This window comes from Callorhinchus milii, unplaced genomic scaffold (assembly GCF_018977255.1).
Source record: "Callorhinchus milii isolate IMCB2004 unplaced genomic scaffold, IMCB_Cmil_1.0 Scaffold3, whole genome shotgun sequence".
Taxonomy (NCBI): Eukaryota; Metazoa; Chordata; class Chondrichthyes; order Chimaeriformes; family Callorhinchidae; genus Callorhinchus; species Callorhinchus milii.
The window spans coordinates 36,977,652-36,994,005 of record NW_024704744.1 but is presented as its reverse complement, the minus strand read 5'-3'; the positions used below and the strand labels follow the sequence as shown (position 1 = coordinate 36,994,005).

At 46.2% G+C, this 16,354-nt stretch overlaps 1 protein-coding gene across 1 annotated transcript; it reads right to left on the bottom strand.

Annotated features, from left to right (window-relative positions):
• Nucleotides 1–563: 563 nt before the first annotated feature.
• Nucleotides 564–11,027, bottom strand: rwdd1 (RWD domain containing 1; the record flags this gene model as incomplete). Its single annotated transcript, NM_001292951.1, is given in 6 exon segments — nt 564–882; nt 1,451–1,513; nt 2,993–3,125; nt 4,257–4,400; nt 9,175–9,305; nt 10,960–11,027. Coding segments are annotated over 6 exon segments (652 nt in total), but the record flags the coding sequence as incomplete, so codon positions are not given.
• Between the last annotated feature and the right edge of the window lie 5,327 nt (nt 11,028–16,354).

Genomic DNA, 16,354 nt, shown 5'->3' with positions numbered 1-16,354 from the left:
GAGTCTGACACCAAGCCAGGGGGAGAGGGAGGTAACCGTAAGCACAATCAAAAAGGACTTTACGTGGAATTTGAAAGCGGGTAGGGAGGGAGGGGGCAAGGTGGAGGGATTGAGGGAGAGTTCCAGAGATTCGGGGCATAGCGGCTAAAGGCATGGACACTGATGGTGGAGCGGAGGGGACGAGGGACAAACAGGAAGCCGAAGCCAGCCAAGCAGAGGTAGGGGTGGTGGACAAGCAGATTGGATAGATAAGGAGGTGCGAGGGCATGACGCAATTTGAAAACGAATGAGAGAATCTTGAATTCACTCTGTTCAGTAATTGGGAGCAAGGGAGCCTGGCAAGGACTGGTGTGATGGGGATACAGAGTTTTGTGCAAGTGAGTGTTATTATTATTATTATCCGAGCGGCAGAGTTTTGAATTAATTTAATTTTGTGTATGGTGGAGCTGGGGAGAGCAGCGAGGAGGGCATTGGAATAGTGACACGCACACACACATGCAGAGTTGCCATAGCACAAAGAAAGAGAGAAACACTTTTTAATTAAGTTCAAAATATAGCCGTGTCAATTTGAGAAAATTTATTAAAGGTGGTGATGGAATCATACAGAAGTGCACATAACAGGCTAAAATAATTCTGTTGGTATTTTGTCAAGTTGCAATGTCATGCCAGTTGCAATGTAAACAAGTCACAGATGCTGCAACTCATCCTCAGTCACTTATATAATTGGGCCACAGTGAATGGTACGTTTCACAAACTCAGTTCAAAATACTTAATCTTCATCACTCCCAATATGCACAGGATTATAATCTGGGTCATCTTCATCGTCTAATTCTAAATCATCCATATCTTGGAACAGAGATTCATCGACCTCTACGTTGTTACCTATTGCGGGTAGATAAACAGCACTATTAGTACAATGCTGCAGCCAAGTAAAAATACTAACTTTTTGATCAAATCACACAATCTTCATTTACAACACTAATATGTTTTCCAGTTAACTAGGTTTCCTCAAACACTACTATACCTAAAAGATCAAAGGACACTAAAATAATTTAAGAATAGGAGATGGGCTCTGCCACAGATCATTACCACCTCCCCTAAATCCTACTTCCATTTGCCAAAATCCCTGAGTATTTCTACTTCCTAAGTAGATCCATACAATGCTCAAAACGTATATTTTTATTAAAAACTGCAGTCAATTCAAAATGTAGTTAGAAAAGACAAAGATCTAAATTGATCACCCTTCGCTCCATTTAATTACATTTAAAAAATTGTAACAATGCAAACAACAGAGCAGCAATTTAATTGAAAGGGATTTTGAAATGTCAGCTTTATAAACCTTACATTAACAGCCCAGGTATCAATTCTTACATGCTTATTAATATTTAAACTGGTATCATCAGTAGAGAATAGGCAGTTTTATTGTAAACAGACAAGTGATGTACTATACCTTCTTCTAAGAATTGGATGTCGGATGTATCCAGATTATGATCAGTTTCAAACAATTGCTTTCCTGCAAAATATATGACACTCATTTAATACAGCATTTCATTTTAAAAGACCCTCTCTAAAACCATAATGCGTTTTTCTTTAACCTCAAAACCACCCCCTCCCTCTTTACAATAATAACATTTATATAGCGCCCTTCATGCACGGCAGCATCTCGGAGCGCTTAACAGAAGTGGAGCTTGATGCCGAGCTGAGAGGCGATGACCGTAATCACGGTCGAAGAGGAAGGTCTTCAGGCGTGATCTGAAAAAGGGGGTTGGGGCACGTAGGGAGAACGTCTCAAAGCTCTCTACAAAGACAAGAGTGGGAGTCTGGGCTGGGAGGAATGTAGTTGTAAGGAAAGGTAACAAAACCAAAGTCAAGGAAATCCATCTTTACATTGGGTTTTGAAAGCAGAGAGAAAGGTGATGAGGCAGAGATGTCAGAAGAGAGTTCCAGAGAGAAGGCCAAAGTGGCTGAAGCTTGCCTGCCGGTGGTGGGAAGTAGGGGCATGAAGCAAGCTGGAGTTGGTAGAGCAGAGGCAGTAGATGGGGGAGAACGGTCACAGGAGATTTTAGAGATAGGATGAAGTAAGGTCATCGAGCCTGTGAAAAGGGATAGAGCTGTAGAGTTCAGAATGGTTTGAAGCTTGTGGAGGATGGAGCTGGGAAGGCTGGTGAGTAGGGCATTGGGAAAGTTGAGTCTAAGCTGACAAAGGTAGCCGCTGAAACCCTCATGCACGCCTTCATCACCTCCCGCCTCAATAGTGTCTCCCAATTCCACCACCCCGAGGTCCAGCTCATCCAAAACTCCACTGCCACATCTTCACCGTGCCAAGCTCTACATACCTCTCACCCCAAGCTCCTCTAGCTCCCCACCTCCAAATGGATTGACTTCCAAGATTCTCACCTTCAGCTACAATTCCCTCCATGGCCTAGCTTTCTGACCTGCTCGTACCGCACTCCACTGCCTCCCCCTTCACTCAGCAGGCTCAGACCTGCTGAGGTTCACAGATCTCTGCGCTCTACCGATGGCCTTCACTCAGTACACCGCTGATCACTCAAACTTCCTGCATAAATCCCCCTCCATTATCTATTTTTCATTCTCTTCTTAAGACTTGGTCAAAAAATCCGATCATTCTGAGGCTCTCTGATCCCTATCCTGCGCGAAGGGCGCTAAAATGTACAAGTAGTTGTTACTACCGCAAGTAGTCCAAGTAGTTGTTGGCAGCATTCGTGGTGAAATAGTGATGGAGACAGATGATGTTGTGGACGAAAGGTATGTGGGTCAGAGCCCAGGTGAAAGTTTAATATATTAATTATCAGTGATAAGCAAATTAAGTTAAATAAAAATCCTTACATTTGGCATAGTATGTTAAAACCTTGGAGAAACTGGATCTTATATGTTACCATATATTGTCCATGTAATTATGTTCAGCGACAATGTACGATGTGCCATCTGCATAGCTGGTATTCACATATACCTCAAAACACACACAATTTACCAGTCAGTTTAACTTTTCCTGCCTGCTCCTCTTCCTTTTGTCGTTTTCTTTGGAATTCTGCTATCTCTGCATCAAATTTTGCTTTCCAAGATAGGAAGTTTTCGATTGTAACTATAGTGCCATGAAAGCGAGCCTATAACAGTGCAAAAATAAAATACAAATCACTGAATATAAAAGTGGAGCCCTGAAGGAATTTCAGTTGTCTAAAACAGTGGTAACAGCAACACAAAGCAAAGATTATCAGAATCATCTGAACCCCATTCATCAAATAAAAACTTACATTTGGAAAATTACATTTAACTTTAAATCTAACATTTATAAAAACTTACTGAAATAAAAACATAATATATCAAAGCAAAAGGACAACTACATTTATATCCATTTGATAACCAGCATTATACAGATTAACTTGTGTTCTGTTTTGAAATTAGCTTGCAATCCTATTACAGTTAAAATGCGTACATAAACAGCTGCTACTATATCCACTTAAAAAACATTGTAAGATGGTGTAAACTCCAAAATTTACATACCCCATAGAATCCAAAATGCATGTTGACAGCTCCATTGGCACTCAATAAGCCAACTGGTACACCCAAAAAAAATTGGGTCAACTTCTCAATCACAAGGTTACTGCCGATGTGACTTCCTTCACACTGTGCAAGTGACAACAAGCTGATAACTGGGAGATCAGCCATGGCTTTTTGAAGTGCCTTTGGAGCAGGCTGCCTGCCACCTATACTGATGCACAATGACTGTGGAAGCACTAACAGGTGATTTCACTCCATTTATGACATTGGTAGGATTTTACAGTCAACCACCTACCACATTACGACAGAGATACACTGTATGAAAATTCAACATTATGCAATGGTACGATATTGGGATTGCCCTGGATGTAGAAGAAAAACCTTTGCAACACCACCCCCAAATATTTTGATTCACTTAGACTATATTGAATTTTAAATTTACTTCACTTGTTTAAACAAAGATAGTTTAGGCATAATAACCTTTGCCAGTTTGGTCCACAACCATGTTTATTTTTTTAAAAATTATTACTAGAATGGGATAATATACATATTTAATGGATTATAGATTTTAATACTACTGCTCTGTGGCTTCTGAATTCAGTTTAGCAATCTCAGCCTCATACAATGCACCATAGACATTCTCCCTTAATAGCACAGAATGAAAACAGTATCCCTTTGAAACTATGTACAAATCTTTATTAGGATAAAATATGACACCAAAATAATTATCTACAAACCTTTTCCACTTCTTCAGCTTCTTTTTCTTTTAGTATTTTTTCCTCCTCTTTGCAAGACTTTATTTGATCTACAATTTCATTTAGTTTTTCTTGTACAGCAGTCACTAAGGTAAATATCATCACCATTCCAATGTTTTCTTCTGCCTGTTAAGGAAGATATAGTGTACAAGAATCACTAACCGAATCACAGATTAAAGGATCACCCACATGTTTCTTACCAATTATTCGGTCACAGCATCTTTCACCTCGGGAGGACATCTCAATGAATTCATGTGATTTAATTTGAAGTGTGGATTTTTTGTAGGTGAATGCAGTAGCTAATTTGTGCACATTTTTGGGGGATTATTGGACAGGAGAAACTCACATCTCTTTTCAAACTGTGCCACAGGATCTTTAATTTGTGCATAAAATAGGCAGACAAGATCTCAGTGTAGTATCTCCAATGGAGTGTCAGCCTAGACTGTGAGTTCAAAGTCCCGACATAGGGTGTTTCGCTCACAAAATTTACGGTCAATTCACTTTACAGTATATTCTGTGAAGCGCTTTCAGATATCTCGAAGACTTGATAAGGCACTTTTTTTTTTAAGAGGATAAGATACATAAAGTTTAGCAATGACCCTGACCAAGGTTGGCTTTTATTCAGAAGTGTGCTACAAACTTCCACCAGCTTTGAACAGATGTGAGTGACATCGCTGCCAAACCGTTTGGGGGAAACTGAATCAGCAAATAACTGAAACAAGAGCCAAAATTCAGTGCTGGTTGGGCAATTTATTGAGTAGATTATCAGTCTGCAGTTCATATAGCAATGGAGCAGCATATTGCTGGAGCATATTTTCCCTTTAACTGAAAAAGGTATCTGTTTATCTCTGATCTGTGGAACTTTCTCTGCCAGTAAATCAATGAATCACTGTACCAAATGGAATCAATAAATAAAAACACTGGTTGTTAACTTTATAAAATTCTAGTCTCAAAACGGAGTCTCGCTGCTTACTTTCAGTTTCAATATTTTTGTAATGTATTTGGAAGATGAAAAATATTTTTTAAATAAAGTCCATTTCAGATAGTTCCGTATTGCTGTTCTAACACTTCTTACAGGATGTCAATCTTGCAACTTGCAATCCATAGAAGGGTTAGTTTTTACTATTCCCTATCCCTTTAACTTTACGAGAATGATATATCATTAAAACTGAGAGCCTGTGTGAATTTTTATGGAGTTTTATTGAATTAAAAGATGAGCTGAATGAAGTGATTTACACGGCTTTTAGTGTGGGCTCCTCAAAGACAGGTCTTACTCCAATTAGTTTGGCATTCATGGTTAAATATGATTACAATCTTATAAAACACAGTAGGAAAAATGAAGCAATACAATAACAATACTAGTTAAACCACAAAACACAGCAAAGGAAACAATGGAGTCTATTTTGCATCAATTCACAACAGGAGCTGTTAATATCAACTTCAAATCACATCTGAGGAACCCTGGTAGTAACTGAAAGTGTGTCCATCATGTTCAATCTTTCAGAAACTCTGCAATCTACCTCTGGTCATTTCAGAGCAGAGTTCCTGTGGGTCCCCATGATTCCATCAAGAGTCTCTATTTGAACATTTGAAACCTGCAGTTGATATTAACAAATCCTGTTACTAACTGCTGTTACCCCAATATGTTAGTCGATTGAAGGATCGCTTACCACGGGTAATAATCCCTCCAAAAAAATAATAATAGTAACGTGATCACTCAATCCACAGCTGTTTGTGGGACACTGCTGTGCGCGATTGGGTGCCGCGTTTCACACTGAGATGTCTCAAAGACGTGATAAGGCATTGTCTCAAATGCAAGGATTATTATTATCATTATCATTATTATTATTATTATTATTATGGTTAAAATAATTAAATGACAATGTCCAGCACTCAACTTGTCCTCCTGGTAGGATTACCTAACATATCTTCACTCCCAAGGCTCATGATGAGCCCCAAAGACAAGTCAACAATTAATAACTGTCTTGGATAACTCTGTCTCCTCAGAGCCAGCCTCCTCTTCACAGAGCCCACTTCATAAAAGGGACTTTTTTCAGGCACTTTATTCACTTAAAATGGTTCAAGCCTGAGTGGATCCAGTGGGATTTCAGGCTATAATAATAATAATCCTTCTAGACGTCTCAAAGAGTATCACAGAATATACTGTGAAGTGAATTCACTATATTTGTGGGAGAAGAGCGGCAGCCAATCGCGCACAGCAGTGTCCCACAAACAGCTATGGATTGAGTGGCTAAATTATTATTGTTTGACCTGAGCTGTTTCCCCAAGATGTCCCCGACCCCATTTCCTTCCCTCCGCTACTCCCGCTCAACCCTCCTCTCCCTCCGCCTGCCCTGACTCCTATCCCTCCTCGACTCCCCCACGGCCTCCCTCTGCTTCTCCCTTCACATTTACATACCGTCCTTGGAAAATAATTTCCTCCCTCTCCCTCTCCACTGCCCTGGAGTCATCTGAACTCCTACACCTCTGGCCCTCCCTGACTGATCTCCCCTCCTCACTCCCCTTTCTCCACAACTCCGTCTCCTCCATTCTGGACTCCCTTGCCCACCTCACCTCCCGAACTGCCTCATACTCACGTAAATCCCCCTGGTACACCAGCCATCTCCATTCCCTCAAGGTACAAGTGCGAGCTGCTGAACGCGCCTGGACCAAATCCAAACTAATGGTCCACACCAAGAACTACTGCTGCGCTCTTGTCTCTGCCAAATCCTCCGTCTACTCCAAGGTTATCTTGGAGGCAAAGGACAACCCCAGGCTTCTCTTTTCCACCACTAACCGTCTCCTCCGTCCACCTTCCCATGCCTTGCCCATCCTCTCCTCAAACTCCAACTGTGAGGAGATGTTAGACTTCCTTGAATCTAAAATCGAGGGGATACGTTCAGCCACCTCTGCCCCGTCCACAGCCACCCCCACATCACCTCTCCCTCATGATCCCCCACCCATCCTTCCCTATATAGTCCTTCGACCCTATCTCTCCCTCCTCCCTCACCACGACTGTCCGCAAACTCAAACCCACCACCTGCTCATTTCCCAACACCACCTTTTGGCCCCTCTCCTGCCCGATGTCATCAATCTCTCCCTGTCCACCGGTTCAGTTCCCACCCCCCTAAAAACAGCCGTCATCACCCCCATCTTGAAAAAACCTTCCCTGGATCCATCCCTCCTCTCCAGCTACCGCCCCATCTCTAACCTCCCATTCCTCTCCAAGGTCCTGGAATGAGTTGTCGCGTCCCAGCTCCGCTCCTTTCTCTCTCGCCATTCCCTCTTTGAATCCCTCCAATCCGGCTTCCGAGCTGCCCACAGCACGGAAACAGCCCTGGTCAAAGTCACTAATGACATTCTGAACATGTGATCAGGGCTCCCTCTGCCTCCTTGTCCTCCTCGACTTCTCTGCTGCCTTCGACACTGTCGACCACTCCATCCTCATACACAGCCTTTCCTCTTTACTCAATCTTCACGGATCTGCCCTTGCCTGGTTCGATTCCTATCTCTCTCAACGTCTCCACTCCAGGCTCACTAAGCAAACGCTCTGCTTGTCGGCCTTCCTAACTCCTCCCTCCACAGGCTGCAAATAATCCAGAACTCTGCAGCCCGTGTCCTCTCCCGCACCAAACTCCGTGACCCCATCTCCCCCACTCTCGCCCAACTCCATTGACTCCCTATCCTTCAGAGGATCCAGTTCAAGTTTCTGGTTCTCACCTACATAGCCCTCCATGGTCTCGCCCCACCCTACCTCTGCGACCTCCTAACCCCCTACCAACCCGCCCGTCCCCTCCGCTCAGCCGGCTCCGGCCTCCTACACATCCCCCGACCCATCCGCCCCACCACTGGTGGGAGAGCCTTCAGTCACTCTGCCCCCAACCTCTGGAATTCCATCCCCCAATCACTCCGCCTCGCCCCCTCATTAGCCTCCTTCAAGTCCTGTCTCAAGACCCTCCTCTTCGACCATGCAATTGGCCACCCCCCTTCCCCTCCCTTCCCCCACCCCGGGTCTGAAATGCTGTACTCTGTCCAGCGCCTTGCAACGTCCTCCCGACGAGAAAGGTGCTATACAAATGTAATCTTGTTGTTGTTGTTGTTTGGTATAACCTATGTTTGATATTATTATTGTATAACCTAATAATAATACAAAATTATAATCCTTGGATTTGGTATAGCGCCTTATCACATCAGAAAGACATCTGAAAGCACTTCACAGGATTTACTGTGAAATGGAGTGACTGTGTATTTGTAGCCAAACTTGGCAGCACAATTGTGCATAGCAATGTCCCAAAACAGCAGTCGAGTAAGTGAACAATTTTATTTGGGGGTTTGTTGGCCAGGACACCAGGAAAAACTCCCTTCTCTTTTTGAATTGTGCCATGGGATCTTTAATGTCCACCTGAACAGACAGATGAACTTTGGTTTAAGTCTCATCCGAAGGATGGCATCTCCAACAATGCAACATACCACCAGCACTGTATTGAAGTGTCATTGTAAACTACGTGAATTCAAGTTCTAATGTGGGATTTGAACCCACAGTCTTCTGACTCAGAGGTGAGTGCTACCACTGAGCCAGACTGGCATGCGACACACAAGCTAATTGGAACAAAAGCAAAACAGGAACAGGAGGCCATTCAGCCCCACGGGCCTGTTCCACCAGTTTATTAGATCTTGGCAAATCTTTTAATCCCAATCTCCCACCTTTTCATTAAACCCCTTTATATCTCTACATCCCAAATAGCTATTTATTAAACATAACCAGTACCACACAACCCACTGAGCTATAGGGAAGGTAAAATAATGAAAAAGTTACAATGGATGTGTTGCAAATCTTTGCTCTGTTGCGACCTGATGAACAAAGCTTATATGAAGAACAACAAATCTCAATGCTCCTTACCGTCTGTTGTAATAGTGTCATCACATCTATGACATCCAAGCTCTGCAGGTTTTCTTGCCCAATAATTTCAAAAAGTGGTGGGCCATCTGGATATTTGTCTACATACGTGAATTGGAGAGTTGCCTCGACAGCTTGTAAAAAAAATTATAGAACAGTTATCAGGCCACATTAACTACTGGTAATCAACCGCTGTACTTGAACATGCACCCAGATCCTTTTTAAATCCTTATTTAAATAAGCATTGTAACTACACCATATTATGAATACAAAGTTCTTCACAAGCTGGATTCTGATACGTTAGCTCTTTCACAGGGCACATTGCTATCGCATTTGCTGGGAACACTCAGCAGGTCAGGCAGCATCTATGGAGAAAGGAAAGTGGGTCAACGTTTCGGGTCCACAACCTTTTGTCAGAACGCTGACAAAGGGTCGTGGACATGCGTTCTGACGAAGGGTCATGGGCCCGAAACATTGACTCACTCTCCTTTCTCCATAGATGCTACCTGACCTGCACGTTCCCAACAACTTCTGTTTTTGTTTCTTTATTAAATGCCCCAATTGACTCTGCACTAACAGACACCCTTTGCAAACCTGACAATTGCTTGCAACTCATACAAAAAACATAGATGGAGACAGACAGCACCACTAGAAAAACAACTATTTGCATTCATACAGCACTTTTCATGTAGATGAGTATCTACATGAAAAGTGCTTTACAAAGTCTAAGTGGGAGCTTGATTGTGAGGGACCTGAGGAAAGGCGTTCAAAAGAGAAGTTCAAAAGAGATTTTTAGACAGGTTTTGAAAGCGGAGAGAGGGACAAGGCAGAGAGATTCTGGAAGAGTTCTGGAGTAGCAAGTCTGTGGCTAACAGGCTTGCCAGCAGTGAAATGGAGCAGATTAGGGGACATGAAAAGTTGGCAGAGTGAAGGGGGTGTGGGTGTCAAACTAGGATTCCAAACTACAGAGGGACAAGGTTATGAAGGTGAGGACAAGAATTTTAAAGTCAATCTGCTGGGGAGCCGGGGAAAGGTTGCTAACTGCAGAGTTCTGAAAGATCTCAACAATGTGGATGGTAGAGGCTGTGGAGAGCAAAGGCGGGGAGGCTAGGAAACAAGATACTGGTCGAGTGTGGAGGTGACAAAGGCACGGACGTATTTTGGCTGTGCTGGAAGTGATGTGCTGGTGGAAGTGGCTGATGTTGCAGAGATAGAAGAAAGTAGACTGTCAAGAGCCTGGATAAAAGGTTTGAAGAAGTGTTGAGGATCCAACAAAATGCTGGGGTTCCATGGTAACTCCATGAATTCAAACAAACAACCAGCGCTAAGCCAGCGAGGTACTGTCGGGGTGTCCTCCTAACGTGAAAGGCGCTACACAAATGTAATTTGTTGTTGTTGTTGTTGTTGGGAGCTGAGCAGGATAGCCTTAGTTTGGTCGAGACTAAATTAGAGAAAATATTAAGAACTCAAACAGGTCTTGATATCAGGCAATCTTTCAGAACAGCAATAATTCTGGAATCAAAGCACCAAGCGACGAGGTGGTCTGAAAACACAGTGATTTCTGCCAGCTTGTGCCAATGGAATTTCTTAAATCTCACAAACTCATAGCTGTGACTCATGGAATTCCCTATTAATACATCTACTCTTGTAGCAGCATTCCAGCAAGTCAAATATTACACATTTAATGAAGCTGCAAGATGGGATATCAAGTTATTCACATAAAATCTGCCCAGTAACTGAAAGCCCATCCTAAATAATGTGCTTCTTCTATCAAATGTTAGTACTTACTTTCCTCATTTTCGCCAGCATCAGATGTAACAGTGATTGTAAAACTTGTGGGATTCTCTGACACCACTAAAAGAAACAGAAACATGTTAGTATCTGCAGAACATGGAACCATTTTAAACAGAGGAATGCATATTGCGATTAAGACATTAAAAGAATTTCACCTGAAGTATAACAATGCTTTTTATTACTCAAGTCAGCCTTTAAGCTGTCAGTCTGGCTCAGCTTGCAGCACTCTCGCCTTTGGGACAGAAGGTTGTCAGTTCAAGTCCCACGTCGGGACTTTGAGCTCATACGGTCTAGACTGACACTTTCATTTCACTGTTCAGGCAGATGTTAAAGATCCCATGGCACTATTTGAAAAGAAAAGGGAATTTCTCCTGATGTTCTGGTCAACAATGCCCCAGATAAAATCGAAGAGCCTACATTACAGTTTGTTTGCAAATTAGCTGCCATGGCTCTCCACAAAATACTACACTACTACACTGCACAATATATCCTGTGATACAGCCTCGAGACGTCCTCCTAACATGAAAGGTGGTGATCAGGTGCAAGGATTATTAATAATATAATCATTTAATATTTCATAATAATGAATATATGATTAATATCATTATAAGTCTATTTGCATTTTTTTTCAGGCCACATTCTTCTTTGATAAAACTAAATCTCACAAATACGAGTGATATGTCAACTCTCTGCAGGTCAAGGTCTCGGCTTACAATGCTTAGCTAAACATCCTTATTCCACATAAGCACTTTGTGATGTTCCATTATGTGACAGGTACTATATACATACAAATTATTATTAAATAATATCAGCCTCCAATCACCTCTCACTCTGCCCTCTCCCTTACTCACTGTGTTTATTTCCAGCACTATAAAGCATTCTGAGATGTTATCCTACACGAAGATGCTACATACATAGTACAAGCTCTTGTTCCATGCATCATTCTATTCATTTTTATAGTGCCTTATCTCGATGAAACGCTTCAATGAAACCTCAGTTGAGATTTCGTTTTTTATAGTAATTATGGTCAAGTGTAGACAGATGCGGTAAACGTGTTGCACGTAGCAAACGCCCCATAAATACTTTGCTACGTGCAACATGTTTACCAATTCAACTCAAGGAATGTTGGTCAGGGCGCCAGGAGAATCTTCCCTCTTGTATCAAGGGATCTTATATTTATATTTATCTGCTTGGCATAATTGGTTGCCACATTTCATCCATAAAACATGCAGTCACTAGACTTTACCGTATATCCTGTGAAGCTCTCGACAACACGATAAGGTGCTACATCAAATGCAAAGGTTACTATTATTATCTGGAGAACAGACGCAAGACTTCTCATCTGAAGGACGCACCTTCGATAATGCGGTGTTCAACACACCAAACTGCAGGTGCTCAAGTCCTGACCTGGGGTTTGACCCTACAATATCAACGGACCAATTTCAAGGTCTTCACCCTCATGTATAAATTCCTTCATGGCCGAGCATCTCCCTATCTCTGATCTTTTCGTACCCCACTCCTCTGCTCATCTTGTCCACTCACCCAACACAGGCCTGTTGCAAGTCCCCCACTCTACCATCATCCTTGCATTTGATATAGCACCTTACGTCATCACAATCTCTCAAACCGCTTCATATGATACACTGTAAATTGATTATATGGATTGACCGTGTATTCTGTAGGTGAAATGCACCAGCCAATTGCGTACGGAAGTGTCCCACAAGCAAGAATGGAGTGAGTGACCAATTTATTTGTGGGATTTGTTGGCGAAGACACTGAGAAACTCCCTTCTTTTTTCAAATAGTGCCTTGGGATCTTTAACTTCCACCTGAACAGCCAGTTTGAGATCTCGGTTTAATGTCTCACCCGAAGGTTTAACATCACTCCTGCACTACATTGGAGTGTCATTTTTGACCGTATGATTCCCGACGTGGGGCTTGAACCCAGAACTTTCTGACTCACCGAAACGAGAATGCTACCACTGCACCAGACTGACAATCGAGCAGCCACTTTTGTTTCCAGTTACCCCCTGGTTATATTCTGCTTTTTTATCTACATATGTCAGGCAACATGACTTGGGGATCAGGGATGAGAGAGTGAGGAGATCGGAGTGTGAGAGAGTATAAGGGGGATCACAGGGTGAGAGAGCGTGAGGGGGATCACGGGGTGAGAGTGTGAGGGGATAAGGGGGTGAGAGAGTGTGAGGGGATCAGCAGGTGAGAGTGTGAGGGGGATCAGGGGGTAAGAGTTTGAGGAGATAAGGGGGGTGAGAGAGTGTGAGGGGATCAGGGGGTGAGAGAGTGAGAAGGGATCAGGGGGTGAGACTGTGAGGGGATCAAGGGATGAGAGTGTGAGGGGATCAGGGGGTGAGAGAGTGTGAGGGAATCAGGAGGTGAGAGAGTGTGAGGGGGATCGGGGTGAGAGTGTAGGGGATAAGGGGGGTGAGAGTGTGAGGGGATCAGGGGGTGAGAGTGTGAGGGGACCAGGGGGTGAGAGAGTGTGAGGGGGATCGGGGGTTGAGAGATTGTGAGGGGATCAGGGGATGAGAGTGTGAGGGGATCAGGGGTGAGACTGTGAGGGGATCAGGGGATGAGAGTGTGAGCGGATCAGGGGATGAGAGTGTGAGGGGATCAGGGGATGAGAGTGTGAAGGGATCAGGGGGTGAGAGTGTGAGGGGATCAGGGGTTGAGAGATTGTGAGGGGATCAGGGGATGAGAGTGTGAGGAGATCAGGAGGTGAGGGGGTGTGAGAGGATCAGAGAGTGAGAGTGTGAGGGGGATCAGGGGGTGAGAGTGTAAGGAGATAAGGGGGGTGAGAGAGTGTGAGGGGATCAGGGGGTAAGAGTTTGAGGGGATCAGGGGGTGAGAGAGTGAAGGGATCAGGGGGTGAGACTGTGAGGGGATCAGGAGGTGAGAGTGTGAGGGGATCAGGGGGTGAGAGTGTGAGGGGATCAGGGGATGAGAGTGTGAAGGGATCAGGGGGTGAGAGAGTGAGAGGGGATCAGGGGGAGAGAGTGTGAGGGGATCAGGGGATGAGAGTGTGAGGGGATCAGGGGGAGAGAGTGTGAGTGGATCAGGGGGTGAGAGTGTGAGGGGATCAGGGGAGAGAGTGTGAGGGGATCAGGGGGTGAGAGTGTGAGGGGATCAGGGGTTGAGGGGGTGTGAGGGGATCAGTGGTTGAGAGTGTGAGGGGATCAGGGGGTGAGGGGATCAGGGGTTGAGAGAGTGTGAGGGGATCAGGTGGTGAGGGGATCAGGGGTTGAGAGAGTGTGAGGGGATCAGGGGCTGAGAGTGTGTGAGCGGATCAGAGGCTGAGAGTGTGAGAGGGGATCAGGGAGTGAGAGAGTATGAGACGGGATCAAAGGGGTGAGAGAGTGTGAGAGGGGATCAGGGGGTGAGAGTGTGTGAGGAGATCAGGGGTGAAGGAGTGAGAGGGGATCAGGGGGTGAGAGAGTGTGAGGCGTTCAGGGGGTGAGAGAGTGTGAGGCTTTCAGGGGGTGAGTGTGTGAGGGGATCAGGGGTGAGAGTGTGTGAGGAGATCAGGGGGTGAGTGTGTGAGGAGATCAGGGGGTGAGAGAGTGTGAGGAGATCGGGGGTGAGTGTGTGAGGAGATCAGGGGGTGAGAGTGTGTGAGGAGATCGGGGGCTGAGAGTGTGTGAGCGGATCAGAGGCTGAGAGTGTGAGAGGGGATCAGGGAGTGAGAGAGTATGAGACGGGATCAAAGGGGTGAGAGAGTGTGAGAGGGGATCAGGGGGTGAGAGTGTGTGAGGCTTTCAGGGGGTGAGTGTGTGAGGGGATCAGGGGTGAGAGTGTGTGAGGTGATCGGGGGTGAGAGTGTGAGGGGATCAGGGGATGAGAGTGTGAAGGCATCGGGGGTGAGGGGGTATGAGGGGATCAGGGGGTGAGAGTGTGAGGGGATCAGGGGATGAGAGTGTGAAGGCATCGGGGGTGAGGGGGTATGAGGGGATCAGGGGGTGAGAGTGAGAGGGTATCAAGGGTGAGAGTGAGAAAGGATCAGGGGCTACGGGGGGCTGAGCGGGGTTGAGGGGATCAGGGGGTGAGAGTGTGAGGGGATAAGGGTGTGAGGGGATGAGGGGGTGAGGGGGTGTAAGGGGATAAGGGGATGAGAGTGTCAGGGGATCAAGAGGTGAGAGTGTGAGGGGATCAGGGGTGAGAGTGTGTGAGGAGATCAGGGGGTGAGTGTGTGAGGAGATCAGGGGGTGAGAGAGTGTGAGGAGATCGGGGGTGAGTGTGTGAGGAGATCAGGGGGTGAGAGTGTGTGAGGAGATCGGGGGCTGAGAGTGTGTGAGCGGATCAGAGGCTGAGAGTGTGAGAGGGATCAGGGAGTGAGAGAGTATGAGACGGGATCAAAGGGGTGAGAGAGTGTGAGAGGGGATCAGGGGTGAGAGTGTGTGAGGCTTTCAGGGGGTGAGTGTGTGAGGGATCAGGGGTGAGAGTGTGTGAGGTGATCGGGGGTGAGAGTGTGAGGGATCAGGGGATGAGAGTGTGAAGGCATCGGGGGTGAGGGGGTATGAGGGGATCAGGGGGTGAGAGTGTGAGGGGATCAGGGGATGAGAGTGTGAAGGCATCGGGGGTGAGGGGTATGAGGGGATCAGGGGGTGAGAGTGAGAGGGTATCAAGGGTGAGAGTGAGAAAGGATCAGGGGCTACGGGGGGCTGAGCGGGGTTGAGGAGATCAGGGGGTGAGAGTGTGAGGGGATCAGGGGGTGAGGGGATAAGGGCGTGAGAGTGTGAGGGGATAAGGGTGTGAGGGGATGAGGGGGTGAGGGGGTGTAAGGGGATAAGGGGATGAGAGTGTCAGGGGATCAAGAGGTGAGAGTGTGAGGGGATCAGGGGGTGACGGGGTGAGGGGGTGAGATCAGGGGGAGAAGGGATCAGGGGGTGAGGGGGTGAGGGGGGGAGAGGGGATCAGGGGGTGAGGGGATCAGGGGGTGAGGGGATCAGGGGGTGAGGGGATCAGGGGGTCAGGGGTGAGGGATCAGGGGGTGAGGGAATCAGGGGTGAGGGGGGTGACGGGGGTGAGGGGATCAGGGGGTGAGGGGATCAGGGGGGGGGATCAGGGGGGGGGGTCAGGGGTGAGGGGGGTGAGGGGATCAGGGGGTGAGGGGATCAGGGGGTGAGGGGATCAGGGGGTGAGGGGGTGAGGGGATCAGGGGGTGAGGGGATCAGGGGGTGAGGGATCAGGGGGGTGAGGGGATCAGGGGGTGAGGGGATCAGGGGGTGAGGGGATCAGGGGGTGAGGGGATCAGGGGGTGAGGGGATCAGGGGGTGAGGGGATCAGGGGGTGAGGGGATCAGGGGTGAGGGGTCAGGGGTGAGGGATCAGGGGGTGAGGGATCAGGGGTGAGGGATCAGGGGGTGAGGGGATCAG